The following is a 15,243-nucleotide window of genomic DNA, read 5'->3' as shown; positions in this document are numbered from 1 at the left end:
TTTTTTTTAAAAGAAAACTCAGGCCGACCTGATGCAGGTGGTGCAGTGGCCACCGGGGGACATGGTGGAGGAGGAGCTGAGCCTTACAACAGACTCCCACGTGTCCCAAAAGTTCGCTGAGACCACAAAGAAAAAGGGCCCACGCCGATCTAGGAGGAAAACAACACTATCTGAGAGGAAAACAAATCCACTGGATGAGGTTAAGCCCAGATGAGACATTTCATTAGAAAAGAACAACAAACTTGAAGACAAAGCAACTCTCCAGTGAGTCTGAGAACAAAACACATAACAAAACACATAACAACTCATCGCTGAGTGTCAGACTTCAACATGTCAAAGAGGGCGCCTGCGGGGCTCAGGCGGTTAAGAGTCCGACTTCGGCTCAGGTCCTGATCTCACAGCTGGTGGTTTCGAGCCCCATATAGGGCTCTGCCCTCTCAGCACGAAGTCTGCTTTGGATCCTCTCTCTCCCTCTCTCTGCCCCTCCCTTGCTTGCTCGCTCTCTCTCTCTCTCTCTCTCTCTTTCAAAAAATAAATAAGTATAAAAAGAAAAGATGTCAAAGGGGCTTATCACTCAAGACCTGAAAGAAGGAAGGGGACAGAAAAAATCTTTGAAGGAATTACGACCAACTTTTGTCCAATTTAATGACCAACAATAAACTCAAGGTCCAAGAAGTTCAATGAACCCAAAGCACAGGGAACACGAAAAAAGCTGCACCAAATCACAGCATGATAAAACTGATAGAAACCAGTGAAAAGAGAAAACTTCACACGTAGTAAGAGGAAAAGATACTACACACACAGAACAAAGCCTCGGGTGACTCTGGATTCCTCACTGGGAACAGGGCAAGTGAGAAGGCACCAGAACGCCGTCTCCCAGGCACTGAAGAGCCAAGAATCCCAGGATCCCTGTCCCGCCTGCCAGCGGTACCCACGGGAGGCGGCGGTAGCCAGCACCGTGCTCGGTGGCGAAACCGCACGCTTTCCCCAACACTGATGTGCAGATCCAGCGTGGTCCCGTTCGGCCCCTCAGCGGCCAGTTTCGCAGACTTTTATACGCAGCTGCTCTATTTCACACAGAAATGCAAAGGACTGAGAGCAGCCCCAACGACTTCGAAACAGAAGAACAAAGTTGGAGATCTGACACGATGTGATTTCACACCAAGGATAAATCTGCCGCCCTAATGAGGACAGAGTGGAACTGGCCCGAAGTCGGGCAGATCAAGGGAACAGAACAGACAGCCCAGAACTAGGCCCACACGTATCTGGATACTAATTGTCAGTAAAGGGGTCATTTAGTACAGAAAGTGCGGTCTGTTGAGTGGAGAAAGGACAGTCTCTTCAGCACGATGTGCAGGCACAACTGAAAATTCATTTGCCAAAATAAATAAAAAACGTCGGTGCAGTCCTCACACTGTGTCCTGACGTTATGTCAATATGGATCCTAGTTCTGAAACCACAGAACTTCTAGAGGAGAACACGGCGGGCAATGTGATGACCCTGGGTCAGGCCAAGACTTCTTAGAGAGCACGTCAAAGGCACGACCTACAAGGGGGAAAGTGGGTAACTGACCTTTCTCAAAATCTAAAACTTATGTCCTTCACAAAACTGGGCAGAGAATGAGAGAACAAGCCACAGACGGGGAGAAAATAATTGTACGTCATAACGTGATGCAGGCTGCTGTCCAGAGTATAAAAGGAACGCCCAACGGTCAGTACGGAAACGATGCAGTCACTCAAAGGGAGGGTGCTGTGAGGAGCTCCCCAGCCTTGCCGCGGAGCTGGTCAGCCTTGCTGGGACTCCCCCGGCCCCAGTCCTCCCCGGGCACAGCTCCTGTGACAGCAAGTCCAGACATCTGGCCACGCGTGCACCCAGGCGCAGCGCACAGTGGGCGGGAGGCTGGGGTCTGCAGTGAGGGCACTCCAGGGACCCCCCCTCTCCCCGAGAACCCACCTCTGCCACGGTGGGCACCAGCACCTTCCGGCACGGGGAGGTTCGGGGGTGCCCCTCGCCAGGTCATGCACACGGGGGAGACCTCAAACCGTCACACCACAGAGCTACAGCAAGGCTCACGCGCTCCCACCATGACCCATTAACCAGCCACACTTGGGTACTAGGTCTGTTAGCACATTTTGCCATTTAATTTTCTTCACCGAAGCATCTAAAATTATACTCCCTTGATGCCCAAACGTTACGGTGTGACTTAGGGAAAACAGGTCGATGGCAGAATCCAGCCCAGAGCAACTTCAAGCCTGTTTGCACCACGAAATCCAAACCCAACTGTACTAGTGTCCTGGGGCCACCATACCACAGCCCTGTAGCCGGCGGCCCAGACAACAGACATTTGCTCCTCTCGGTCCTGGAGGCTGGGAGTCTGAGATCCACGCGCGGGCAGGTTGGCTTCTGAGGCCTCACTCCTGGGCGTGCAGACGGCTGTCCTCTCCCCGTGTCCTGACACGGTCGTCCCTCTTCTCTTCTTACAAGGACACTGGTCAGACCCACCCATGACAATTTCATGTTCCCTTAACTATGTCTTTAAAGATTGGGGGTTAGGACTTGAACATATGAATGGGGGGGGGGGGGGCGCGCAACTCGGCCATCGCAACAGTCCGGGGTTTACTTCATCCTTCGGAGCTATGGTTTTTAATCCTTTATGGTTTCTGAAGCAAGAGAACACACACAAACTGCACACTCACGTGTGCCCCGGTCCATAATTTTCACGAGCTAGAAGGTCATTTCGATGAAAACCAATGACTCGCCCTCCTTCTACAGTCAGAGCCAGCAAGGCGGAGCCACCAATGGGGTCCTGGGCCTTCTCCACCGCACCGGCTCTCAGCCCCCTGCTGACTCACCCCCACGGCCCCCCACGGGCAGCCCATGGAGAGCGGGACTCACCAACACAGCCTTCTCACAGTATCACTCTTGTAAGAAGACGAATGGAGGCTATTGGGTTTTTTTAAGTATTTTAAAAAATATTTTTAACATTTATTGATTTTTGAGAGGGAAACAGAATATAAGCAGGGGAGGGGCAGAGAGAGAGGGAGACTCAGAATCCGAAGCAGGCTCCAGGCTCCAAGGGGTCAGCACAGAGCCTGACGTGGGGCCTGAACTCACAAACCGTGAGATCATGACCTGAGCCCAAGTTGGACCCTCAACAAGCTGAGCCCCCCAGGCGCCCCGGCTGAGCCCCCTGCAGGTGCCCCGAGGCTCCTGGTTTTTGAGCATCTACTCTGCACCTACCATCTGCCCGGAGACTTTATGTAACAGACGCCATTATGGGGCAGAAAGGTTCAAGATACTACACACCCCAGGGGTAGGGCCTGCAACACAGCTTCATTTAAGAGAAGTCCGCACACTGCAGATGAATACTGATGGGACTTCCCTGTGTTCTGGGCCCCAGCAAGCCCCCGCCCCCACCAGAGCTGGCTGAGCAAGCAGCACGGGAGAGAAGAGGTCGCAGACAAGCACCAGCTGCCCTTCACCTGCCCTTCACCTGCCGGTGAGCAGGCAGCATGTGCTGTGGGTCTCATGGACCACCGCAGCCCGCCAGGCTCCCACCTGCACTCCCAAGGGCCGACCAGCCGGATGCCAAGCACCTTTCAGCGGTCAGCTGAGCAAGCAGATGGTCGTGGAGCACTGGCCCCGGCTCTGGCTGGAATCGGGGTGCACGAAGCCCCCAGGACTCCCTGGTGAGAGAAGTCAGACTTCCCGGCAGGCGTTAAATGGCGAGGCCATCACCCAGAGGGCCTCTGTGGGGGCCCTCCCCACCCTGAGGAAGGCTGAATGTACCCCCACACTGGAGCCAGAGCACTGACTCAAACAGAACTGAACGGTGCCCAGTCAGAGACCCGCACGTGGACGCCTCCAGGGGCCCCTGGAGAACTAAGCCAGGCCAGGCTGATGCCACCATGCATGCCCCGCACAGATGCCACGCTCAGCAGAGGGCTGTGCTGGGGTTCAGGGGGCCTAGGGGCCCCGAGATGCCCCAGACGAGAAGACTCAGGGACCCGTCACCAAAGTCAGGGTCAGACGGCAGGGGGACGAGGAGAGCTCCCATGGCCAGTGCCGAGCCACCAGCCTCAAAGCGGAGAAAGTCACGGCCTCCAGGTGCTTGGCTGTGGTGGCCGCATCCTTCCCGCGGCTGACTCATGGGGGCTGGGAATGCCAGGGGCCTGCGGCCCCGGAACCTGGCCTGCAGTGACCTGCATAGTATGACAGCGCTCTCAAATCAGGGCCACCAAGTGGCCCTGCAGAGTGGGCTGCAGTCGCATGTTAACTGCAGTTCCCCAGAGTCTGCGTTGCAAAGGCAGGCACATCACCCTGTGCACATGGGTCCTGTACAAGCAGCCCTCCCTGATTGCCATGACCCGGCAAACGCCTGCCCCCTCTCAGCCTGACTCCCTTCTGTGACACCGTCCACCCCTCCAACCAGAGGCAGACCCTCTTCCAGTGACTGCTGCTGAATGAATGAGCGAGTGAATGAATGAACGGACAAACGAACAAACCAGCATCATGACAGTCGAATGGAATGGGAAACAGCAGTCAAATCAGAAAAGACAATGTCCTAATTTAAGACAGATGTTAGAAATGACAGACACTTTCGGGGCGCCTGGGTGGCTCAGTCGGTTAAGCAGCCGACTTCGGCTCAGGTCACGATCTCGCGGTCCCTGAGTTCGAGCCCCGCGTCGGGCTCTGTGCCGACAGCTTGGAGCCTGGAGCCTGTTTCAGATTCTGTGTCTCCTTCTCTCTCTGACCCGCCCCTGTTCATGCTCTGTCTCTCTCTGTCCCAAAAATAAATAAACTTAAAAAAAAAAAAAGAAATGACAGACACTTTCAACCTAAATGCCTGAGCTTTGCTGAAATCTGCTCTGACGGGAGTCCTCACACAGCCCACGGGGCCCCAGTAAGCGGCCAGTTAAATATGTTACCACGATGAGCCTTCATAAAATCAGAGCACGTACACGAAGGCATCCCTGGGGGGCACCGCTAACCCTCCTTCTTGGGAGGGGGGCAGAGTACCAAGCCGGGACCCACAACTTCTCACTGTGCCAGTCTGGGTGCAGGAGCTTCGGCAGCAGGCCCCCCGGAGGCCCCTGAGCGGGCGTCCGGGCACCCGGCTGGCGGGAGCGTCCCCGGCTCCCCCGCTGACCAGAGCAGCCCCTGTGGCTCACCCGGTCACGCCAATGCCGTGTCCGTGGCGACACCTTCCTCCCGGGGGCCTGCGGTTTGGGCCGCGCCAGGGAGAGTGGCCCGAGGGACCGGCCGCCGGCAGGAGCCCTGCTCTGTGTCTCTAATGCGCTCCCCTGGCGGCCGAGACCCCACACGTGTTGTCACAACGCACCCCACCTGACGCCCTGGGAGAGGATGCTGGCAGCTGGCGTCTGCTTCCTCGGGACCTGCCCCCCTGCGCCCCCTCCCCCCCCTTTACCCTGTGTCGATTGTGCTTCGATTTCACCGGGGTAAATCCCAGTCGTGAGCATGACTGTGCCGCGTCCTGTGTGTCCTCCTCGTGGGGCATTAAGTCTGGGCTGGTCCTGGGACCCTGATGCAGGAGTCTTAGAGGAGGGAGGAGTTAAAGATGCTCGTAGGAGTGCGAGACCCTTTTAGCTTTTTGTGACTTCTTTCTCCAAGAACGCTGCCTTGCCCACACCTAATTCTAGAGAGTTGTCCTTTATGCTGTCACCCTGTCAAGGCTCCGCAAAGCACCTGATGTAGCTGCCACCCCATCTGGTCAATGTGTGTAACTTGCAACTACAGCAGCCAGTGGACGGGCCAGAGCAGGTCAGGGACAAACTGACTGCGGGGGGCGGGGGGCGGCGCAGGCAGGCGGGGCAGGAGAGAGAGACCTTCTAGCTGCAAGGTCCACGTGCTGAGGGCACAAGGAAGGACATTCTTTGGAGGGAGAGGGGGAGTGTCAACGGCCCAGCAAGTCCAGAGGCCCCCCTGGGCCCTCCAGTCCCCTAGGAGAGGGGAGGGGCTCCTGGTCATTCCAGGGCCGGCCAGGACCTGCCTGTAAGAACCAAAACCCTTACCTAACTGTCCTGATGCTGAAAAGACACAGTGGGACGCTGGCTTCCTCGAAACCCCCCACCCCGTCCTGCCCCCCCAGAGATCTGGGAAGCACACCCCAGCCCCCTTCCCAGGGCAGACGGAATCCAGTAAGACTTGTGGGCAGAATGCACCAAGAACATTCTGGAACTTTGTGAAAGACCCTGCCTGTCACTCGACAAAACTGAACCACATCTCATGTGTTCACACTGGTCGTTGGCTAAGTTGCAGGACATTTCTGGTGTCGCTTCCCCGGCTGGCTCTGAAGCGTGCAACACAGCCAGAGTCTGAGCGCCCCCACCCCACAGCCTGGCCCCTCTCCCCTGCTAGCTGCTCCCTGGCCAAGACCCTGCCGGCTCCTGCTCATCCCGCCTCCCCCTACCTCTGCCCGGCAAGAGTGCCCTGGGCAGCCTGCAGTTCTCTCCTGGCTCTCTTCCCCCACGCTGTCCCGCTCGGGGTCGAGTGTCCTCCAGGCCCGGTGCGCGGCTGGACCAGGGGGCGCCCAGCACGTCGGCCAGGCCAGCCTGAGATGTGCTCAGCAGGTGACAAGGCCTCGGGTTCCCCCACGACAGGCCCCTCGGCCCCACGCCGCTCACCTGGCAGGAGCGAAACTGGCTGACGAGCAGCGTGCACCGTTGCGGGTCCTTCCGCCCGTCCAGACTGTCCAGCTCGGCGGCCACCTGGTTCAGCTCCTCGTCCGCATAGTAGAACTGGGCGAGCAGCTGTGGGTCCGACCTCTGCGGGGGAGAGAGGCGGCGGCGTGAGCGGGAGCATCACTGTTCCCGGGCCCCACACCCCTCACGGAACCTGGCACCTGTCCTGACTCCCTCTGCATCTCAGCCCACTTCTCAGGAGGCCTTCCCGGCAGCAGGGGTTCAGGGAGGGTGGGGTGTAGGGATCAGAGGCAGAGTAGAATCGGCTCTTAACAAGGGACTTGCTCCTAAAAGGAGACTACAATGGCAGCCGGTGAAGGACGCAGGTCCGACCAACACCCCACAATTTCCTCAAACGAAGCCTGACGGACTGTGGCGCCATAAGTGGTTGCCATCTGCGAATCTGTTCTCTAGAATCTTCTCAGCCCTCAGCCCGGCTTCCATCCCCCAGAAAATGCCAGTGGTCTGTGGCAGGAGGCCCCTCACCCCCACCCCTGCTCTCCTGACGGGCTGCCGACCGCCCTGAGCGCCCTGGCCGCCCCCGCCACCTCTGCCCCGGCCTGCGACCTTCTCCTTCCACACACCGGCCTCAGGGCCTCTGCACTGCAGCCGCTCTGGCCTGAGGCAGGAAGGATCAGGAGAAACCCACAGCAAAAGCGATGACGCCCTCGGAGATACTTTCAGAAGTGGTGGCGTTCACGATCGTGCAGAGAAAGAAAGGAGAGGGCGAGACCACAAACCAGGCAGGCGTTCAAAGGTGCCGGGGGACCACACGCACACACACTCACAGCACAGTCAGCACAACCCACTCTTCATCCTCACGGAGTTAGCACACGGTTGCTTGTCCCCTGATGCTGTTAAATGCAGGTAACTTACTGTCCCAATCTTTGGTGTCCCTTTTTCTCCCATCTCGGGGGTCCTCTTGGCTCTGGCGTTCCATCCCCTCCCCTGTGTGGCCCGTCGGCTGGCCTTTCTTCGGCTCAGGGGTCCGGGCCCTTCAGTGCCTGACTCGGTCAGCTCTCGGGCTGGCCCGGGGGGAGACCCCAAATGAGGCAGAGCAGACCCGCGGGCGGGGGCGCCCAGCTGTGGTGTCTGCCTGGGGGCGGGGGGGGGGGGGGGGGGCCCCCCCCGGGCGCCCCGGGCTGGGCCAGGGCGGCCTTCCCGGGGCTTTTCCAGGAGAGTCGAGGAGACGAGAATCTGTTCTGTCGCCCATTCACCCAGCAAACGCTGCCTGAACACGCACTCTGCCCGGGGTGCGGGGGCCCGGGGGTACGACCTGGGATGGGGTGGACTCAGACCCCCGCCCTACTGGCGACCCAGTGCCTCACACCCTCTCTGGTCCCGGGAGCCAGTGTGTACCCTCAGTGGGCTCAGCTGACTTGCTGGGTTCCTGTCACTCCAAGGAGGGTGACCAGTGTCCCCTCTGCGACAAAACAGGAACAGGATTGGGGTCAGGGGCTAGGCAGTACTTTTGTGCCTCTTTGCTGTTCCACTGACTGGTGGCGTGGAAAGTGATGCTCAGACAGCATCTCGAGGCCCTTCCCCTACAGGCCTGGAGTCCCAGGGAGGGGTGACGTGGCGGGCAGGGGCTGGGGGCACCCTCCGTGGCCTTGGGGCTACGGATTTTCAGGGAGGCCCTGAGGCCTTGCTCTTTGCTTCTCAAAGTCCCAGAATTGTGACCTGGCTCCCCTGGTGGCTGCCAGCTTCCCCTCCCGAGGTCCTGGATCCCACAAGCCGTGTCCCAAGAAGGAGAGGAGTGCCTCAAACAGCACCCTGTTACCAGTTACACGGGGGTCGTCCCTTCCTGAGAGGAGGTTGCAGCAAGGGGCTGAGGCCACCGCCGGCCAATGACATGTTCCGGACTCTGCTGGCACCGAGCCTGGGCACCTGACAGCCTGCTCGGGAGCTGACCTCGGTCACCAGAGGCCACTAGCTTCCTTCTGGCCCCAAACCCACCGGCTCCCCTCACAGCAGTGGGGTGGAGGGCAGGTGCTGAGAGCAGGGGGCACGGTGGAGACAGTCCCACAGCAGATGCCTCGCTGTGGCCCGGTGCCTCCCACAGAGCTGGCCTGGAGCCGTCGTGGTCACAACGCACCAGGGCAGGCAATGCCGAGCCTCCCTGCACCTGTTCCTGCAGCTGCCACCACTGCTCACAACACGACGCCCGCTGGCACAGCAGACAGGCTGGGGACTGAATTTAGGGCACCGGATGATGACACCTCCAGGAAGCCAGGTCTCTGTTCTGAGAAAGAGGGCACGATGCAGGGGGCCGTGCCCAAGCGTGTCCAGAAAATAACTCAGAAGCATCCTTTGCCCTGGCATTAAAAACCTCACCATATATAAGCAGACCTCAAATCCAAATATTCACACTGACGGCCCGGGCGAACACGGCCCCCTCTGCTATTGGCAGTGAGTGACCACGGAAGGTCCCGGAATGCCTGATGGTGGCCATGGTGCCAGCTGTCAGGAAGACAAGGCTCTGCCCCTCACATGGTCCCATTGACCCCGCCGGCCATTCCGCTCCCTGCACCCAGGAGGGGACCGAGCCTCAAGAGCGTCTTCCGAGTGGCCCTCAGCTTGTGCACATGCACACACACACCTTCCTCCACGTTCTGGAGAGAGTGACAAAGAAGCACCATGTGTTCAAGTGGAACTGTGGTGTGTGTGTGTGTGTGTGCACGTGTGTGTAGGGGCGTGTGTGTGGTTTGGTGTGGGTGTGTGTGGTGTGTGTGTGTCTCCGTGTGTGTGCGGGGTGTGCATGTGTCTGTGTGGGTGTGTGGGTGGCACAGGGAAGGAGACAGCAGCACCCAGAACTGGGTGCCCGCCCAGAGCTGCGTGGGCTCTAAACCTCTTCACGACCATGCCCCCCAGCGACAAGCACCTAGCAGGTGCGGCAGGATCCGGTCTTGGAAATGATGCACAGAGACGAGGCTCTTGGTCCCACTTCACTCTGATGTCAGTGAACTACAGACCTTAAAACCAGACCTACAGACGTGCTGTGCATCAGCAGAAAGAGAGCCGCAAACACACATACACACACACAGACGCGTGCAGCAGAGTAAGAGAATTCAGAAAACTTTTTCAAAGCTAGTGATTATCCTATATTACTGAAACCCAAAAGGCCTACGCTATTTGAACACTTTATTCGTACCCTGAGCCAGCTTTCCACCCCCTCGGGACTGGCATCGTCCACAGAGGAAGCAGACGTCCACTGTGTGTGTCCCGGGAAGCAATCCGTGCCGGCCGCGTCAGTCAGACCTGCCCGCGGACCCAGGCGCTGCGAGGGACAAAACCTCCAGGCAGGGGTTCCAGGAAATGAGTGAACACAACCTACAAAGTTCCATTTGTGCTGATGAACAAAATCCAAGGGAGAATGATAACACTCCATTTTCGCGTCGGAGTCTGCAGGGTCCAGAGTAACACGGGCCAGCTCAGCCCCGCCCACCACGGATGTGCAGCTCAGCCAGCCGGCAGGGTCACCACAAGTCTGCTCGAAGTGGGGGACCCATGGATGTTCAGGGACATGAGAAGTTGTCTTTCTCTCTTGGATTTAAATCATCTAGCCTTATTCTATAACATGCTAAATTAAATTTTATTAATTTTATTTATTTTCAAAGAGACAGAGAGAGCAAGCAGGAGAGTAGCAGAGAGAGAGAGAGAATCCCAAGCAGGCTCCGCGCCATCAGCTCAGACCCCGATGTGCGGCTTGGAGCCTGAGGTGGGGCTCGAACTCACAAACTATGAGATCACCGCCTGAGCAGAAACTAAGACTCAGAGGCTTAACCGACTGAGCCACCCAGGCGCCCCTAAAATTAAATTTTAAATTACACTTTTAAATATCCCTAAGGAAAATGTTCACAACATAGAGAACCAATTGGTATATATAAGAAGGACTCAAAAAATAACAACAACAACAAAAAAAGAACTCACCCTATTTTGAAATAAAAATTGTAAGAGAATAATTTAAAACTCAGTAGGAATGTCTTTTCTGCCACACTGTGTCGATATTTTCTCACCATCAGTTCAGGGCAGCGTAAGTTTTCGCGGTCGCAAGAAGACAAAACAGAAGCTCACGGAAGAAAGCGTCTGGCCTGGGAGGCTCCATGACTCTACGAACAGGCAGCATCAGAGGTGATGGGAAAACCAGGAAACCACAAAGAAGCACTAAGTCGAAGTGCAAACATGAACTAATTCAGCACTAATTTTGTCAAGTTGATGAAATCATTCTTTCATCCGAAAGCTGCTCTGCGGTGTGGGAGAGGGCGCCGGCCACAGTGGGAGGGGGCTCAGGCCCTGCTGCAGGCCCCGGGCTGAGCCGGCCGGCTGGGCTGGGGCGGAAGGCGGCAGGAGCAGGCCCGCCCAGCCCTGTGCAGAGCACCCGGATGAAGTTCACAGGGAAAGGGAAGGCCCAAGGTCGCATGGCGGGACAGGATGGAGCCCAGAGTCGGCCTGGGGCTCACACTAAGGACCCTCGGGCACCCTCGTGGGGAAGATGAAGGGGTGAGTGTGACAAGGGCTCCCATCCCTTTCACACCCTTGCTTCCCAAGTAAGAAGTGAGCACTGCAGTGGGAGGGCCTCACGAGGACGCCCCTGTTCGCTCCAGGCCGCAGCCGCACAGCCCCAGCCAAGCTGCACGATGGGGAGAAGGGGTGGAGGCAGATGGCCAGACAGGTGGGCAGGACAGATGGCAGGACAGGAGGCCTGGCCAGACCAGAAAGGACCAGTCCCCCACACTGCCCGGTGATGGAGCACAGCCCAGGTGGCATGTGGGGAGCCCCAGCCCCCTGCCCACCCCCCTCCCCTCAGCACCCGCCCCAGGATGTGAGCTGAGCTCCCAACGCTCGCTCGTTCCCCCGACAGGCCACCCCATATGCCTCCCGCCATCCCAACACTCAGCAGGAGCCAGCCTTCCAGATCTCAGTGGACCCCAGGTAGGCATCAGCTGGACAGAGTCCAGGTTGCTCAGGGGTGAGGGCTGGGCGCCCAAGGTGCCAGTCCGCCAGCCTTGGGCCTCTCCCAGACCAGCTTTCCAGTAAAGCCTCAGATTCCCCACTGCAACACCAGAAATCCAAGAATGTTGCCAAAAACAAACAAACAAACCAAACAGAAAAGCCTCAAGTCGTGGCACCTTGAATGTGACTGCTCCCCCTACCACCAGTGGTGCCCCCACCCAGCCAGCTGGTCTCCAGTCCCTGAGCCTGGGAGAAGCAGCCCAGACCACACTAGGCTCTTAAGGAAGCCCACTGACCACTCGTCCCATGGCTGGAAGCCCTCACTGCCTCCAAACACCGACCCAGGCCCTCCTGAAGGTCTGCACCACCCTCTGTCCCCACCAACGTCTGGCATATTTGGGGAGCCATGACTCATGCCCCAAAGTTGGCTTGTCTCCATCAGTACACCCCGGGGCCGCCTGGCCCCAGACACCAGCCACCCTTCAGCAGATCTGGTGCCCCAAATAGGCACAGGCTCCTGTTGTCACAAGGCAGCAGCCCTGCCATCTGGCCCATCAGTGACTGGACTGGGGGCTGGTTACTTCTGTGCCCACCCCCCCACTCCGACCCAACTGCCTGCTATCTCTACCCAGGGGCTGCAGAGAGCCCGTCCAGTCACAAGGAGCGACAGTCAGGGGCTTTGTCCCACACCCCCTCCCCAACTGCTGGTAGCTCCTGCTGCCAGGGCGGCGGCGGGCCCCGCAACTGGCTCCCTCTCAGGACTCAGGTGCCTGCCCTCCCTGAGGCCTCAAGTTCAGGCGTGGAGCTGGGCCTGGGCACATCACCACCCCTGTGGCCCCCTGCACCTGTCTGGCACACCTGGCCGGGGAGACCCTGAGGTAGCCAGCTGCTTCCCCCCAGGGCTTGAGGAGGCTGGCCAGGCTCCAGAGGTTTTAGGTCCTGGCAGCCAGGGCTTGGTGCAGACTAATCACAGAGAAAACCGTCAAGAGCTGTGTCTAAATCATGCAACCTCCATAATCCAGCACCCCCTCAGAGGAGGTGACGGCCACTCCCCAGTCTGCACAGGGGAGAACCTAGGCTTGGATCCCATGTCCAAAAAGTAGCCCCACCTGTCACTTCGCCCCCCTAACAAAGGATGGCCTTTTTCTGCAACTCACCTTCCCTTCTGGTTCCTGTTGGGTGTTAAGGGCAAGGCAGCACAGGGATCCCATCCGGGCTGGCACCACGTGTCCCTGATAGAAAGCTGGAGGGTCCCACTGGGGTCGGGCTCAGTGGCTCAGGGTCCCGGCACACGCACCCACGTGGGCCAACTTGCACGGACACCACGTGCTTCCACAGGTCTCCTCTGAATGCCCAGGGAGCATCCATCCACCCTAGGAGGCTGGCCCCATCCTGGGCCGCAGCCAGAAAATCGCCGCTGAAGCCCAGGAACCACCCCACCCAGGGCAGGCACCAGCGGACGCTCAGCCGGCCCCGCCCACACCTCCAGCCTGACTGCAGCCACAGATGGCCTGTCCTCCCTTGCGTGGGGCCCGGCTGGGCCGCTGTGAGCGGTCTGCCTCAAGGGCAAAGCACTTCGCGGCGACAGAGCCGAATGCTTGCCCAAGAGAGACTGACGACGTTACACTCGGTTCACATCGATAAATATTTTATGTCTATGGTACAGCAACAGAGACGGCCATCCCGAAAATGTGTCCGGAGGAACCAAGGGCCCTCGACAGCATGGGGAAGAAAGAGCCTGTGCCCCGATGGCAGGATGAACCAGCTTCAGAATTTATAAAGATGGGTGCTGGGCTTAGGTCCAGGATGCACTGAGCTTCAAATCCCGCTCAGTCACTTACTGGACGGTGACCATGGGCACGGCACTTACCCACGTCTCCATCTACCATTTGCAAAATGGGCTTAATGCACTCAGAGTACCTGGCAAGCGCCCGGGGCACAGCAGACACTCAATATAGTCTGTCACTAAGGGAGTCATCACTACCAATAAAAGCGTCCCTGGTGCAAGCAGTCAAAGGTGATAGAAAACAAGCCAAGATGACCTCACTTCTGAGAGCATCATTCCCTGAAAGTGGCCACACGACAGCACCACCCCCAAACGGCAGATCACAACGACACCCCGTGCCAACCAACAGAGCCATGTGGGGGAACCTCAACCCCCAGGAGGCAGTGAGGACCGACAGCAGGGGAGGGAGAGACCTCCCCCCACGACCGCACCTGGTCCCCGAAGTGCCCAAATCCGGGAGTCTTTCCGAGCCTTCCCCAGGATGTCAGGGGGTGGGGCACTGGGACAAGGAGCGTCGCATCCAGGGCTGGGGTGCAGGGCAATGGGGCACAGGGTCGGGGCATCGGGGGCTGGGACGCGGGGCACTGGGACATGGGTGCTGGGCATTGGGGGCTGGGACGCGGGGCACTGGGGTCCAGGGACGGGGCATCAGGGGCTGAGACGCGGGGCACTGGGGTGTGGGTGCCGGGCATCGGGGGCTGGGGTGCGGGGCACTGCGGGTGCGGCACTGCGCGCACGGCGCGGGCCACTGGGGGCGCAAGAGGCGGAGCCCTAGGGACGAGGGGGCGGGGCGCAGGTGTCCAGGTGAGGTCCGGAAGGGCGGGCTGCGGCGGCCTCATATAAAGGAGGAAGAGGCCAAGCCGGCCGGGTCGCGGGAAGCGTGGGCTGGGGTGGCGCAGCGAGTGGAGCCTCCGCGGGCGCCATGGAGGCCGGAAGGTCGGTGGTGTCCCAGAAGGAGCGACGTGGGAGGGAGGAGAGGCCTCGGGACGAGCGAACGTTGCGTTGCGGCTGGAGAAACGCGGGAGTCTCTCGGGCTCAGAGTGGTCGCTGAGCCCCTGGCCGCTCAGCTAGCGCGCAGGGGCCTGATCCGCCTTCCCGCTCAGCAGGTGTCTGGGCCTGGCCCCGTAGCCCTGGCCCATCCCCGCTCCAGGTCCCTCCCCTAATCTCTGACGCTTCAGAGCCCCCAACCCTGAGCCGGACCTGGCACAAGTGGGAGCGCCAGCAGCCCCTGGCCTGGGAGACGCCCCTTCTGACTCAAAGATGCAGATACATGGACTCTCCCAAGCCCTCCGACTCCCGGCCTGGGCTGGGGAACGGGTTAGCGAGCTGCGCCAGTCACCCCAATACCGGGAGACCTTCACTGCACCTGCTGCGGAATGAAGTCTGCACGGACGTGCGGTGGGGGCCTCCCCTCTACAGGAGGGGTGCAGGAAGAGAAAGCACCCCTCTGGCAGGGCCAGGCCAAGACTTAAACACAGTATGACTCACTCGGGAAGCTGAGGTGGGCAGACTACACAGCCCAACTTCACGGTCAACTCACAGATGGTTCTAGAACAGCCGCCCAACACATCGACCTAAAAGATGTGTCCTGAGGCTGAATCTGGACCCCCACAAAGGAGAACATCCTCTTATAGTGATGGGGGGGCATGAACTTAAATCTAGGGTTATTCCAGCAAAAAATAGTCCTGAAATCTTACCCACAGCCAAGAGGCTCACACATAAGATTTTTTTTTTTTTTTTTTTTTTTGAGAGGCAGAGAGAGAGAGCACGAGCAGAGGAGGGACAGAGAGAGAGGGAGACACA

General features: G+C 58.9%; 1 protein-coding gene across 1 annotated transcript in view; it reads right to left on the bottom strand.

The window, feature by feature from the left end:
- ZFYVE28 (zinc finger FYVE-type containing 28) overlaps positions 1 to 15,243 on the bottom strand; it is a 124,162-nt gene that overhangs the window by 55,743 nt on the left and 53,176 nt on the right. Inside the window, exon 2 of the mRNA XM_040495919.1 lies at positions 6,431 to 6,785. Within this exon, the coding sequence (XP_040351853.1) occupies positions 6,431 to 6,785 (355 nt within the window). The remainder of the gene's footprint in view (positions 1 to 6,430; positions 6,786 to 15,243) is intronic.

The sequence above is a fragment of the Herpailurus yagouaroundi genome, unplaced genomic scaffold (genome assembly GCF_014898765.1).
Source record: "Herpailurus yagouaroundi ecotype Mexico unplaced genomic scaffold, PumYag 28, whole genome shotgun sequence".
In the NCBI taxonomy this organism is placed as follows: domain Eukaryota; kingdom Metazoa; phylum Chordata; class Mammalia; order Carnivora; family Felidae; genus Herpailurus; species Herpailurus yagouaroundi.
The sequence above is the reverse complement of the archived record's forward strand: the minus strand, read 5'-3'. Positions and strand labels throughout refer to the sequence as shown.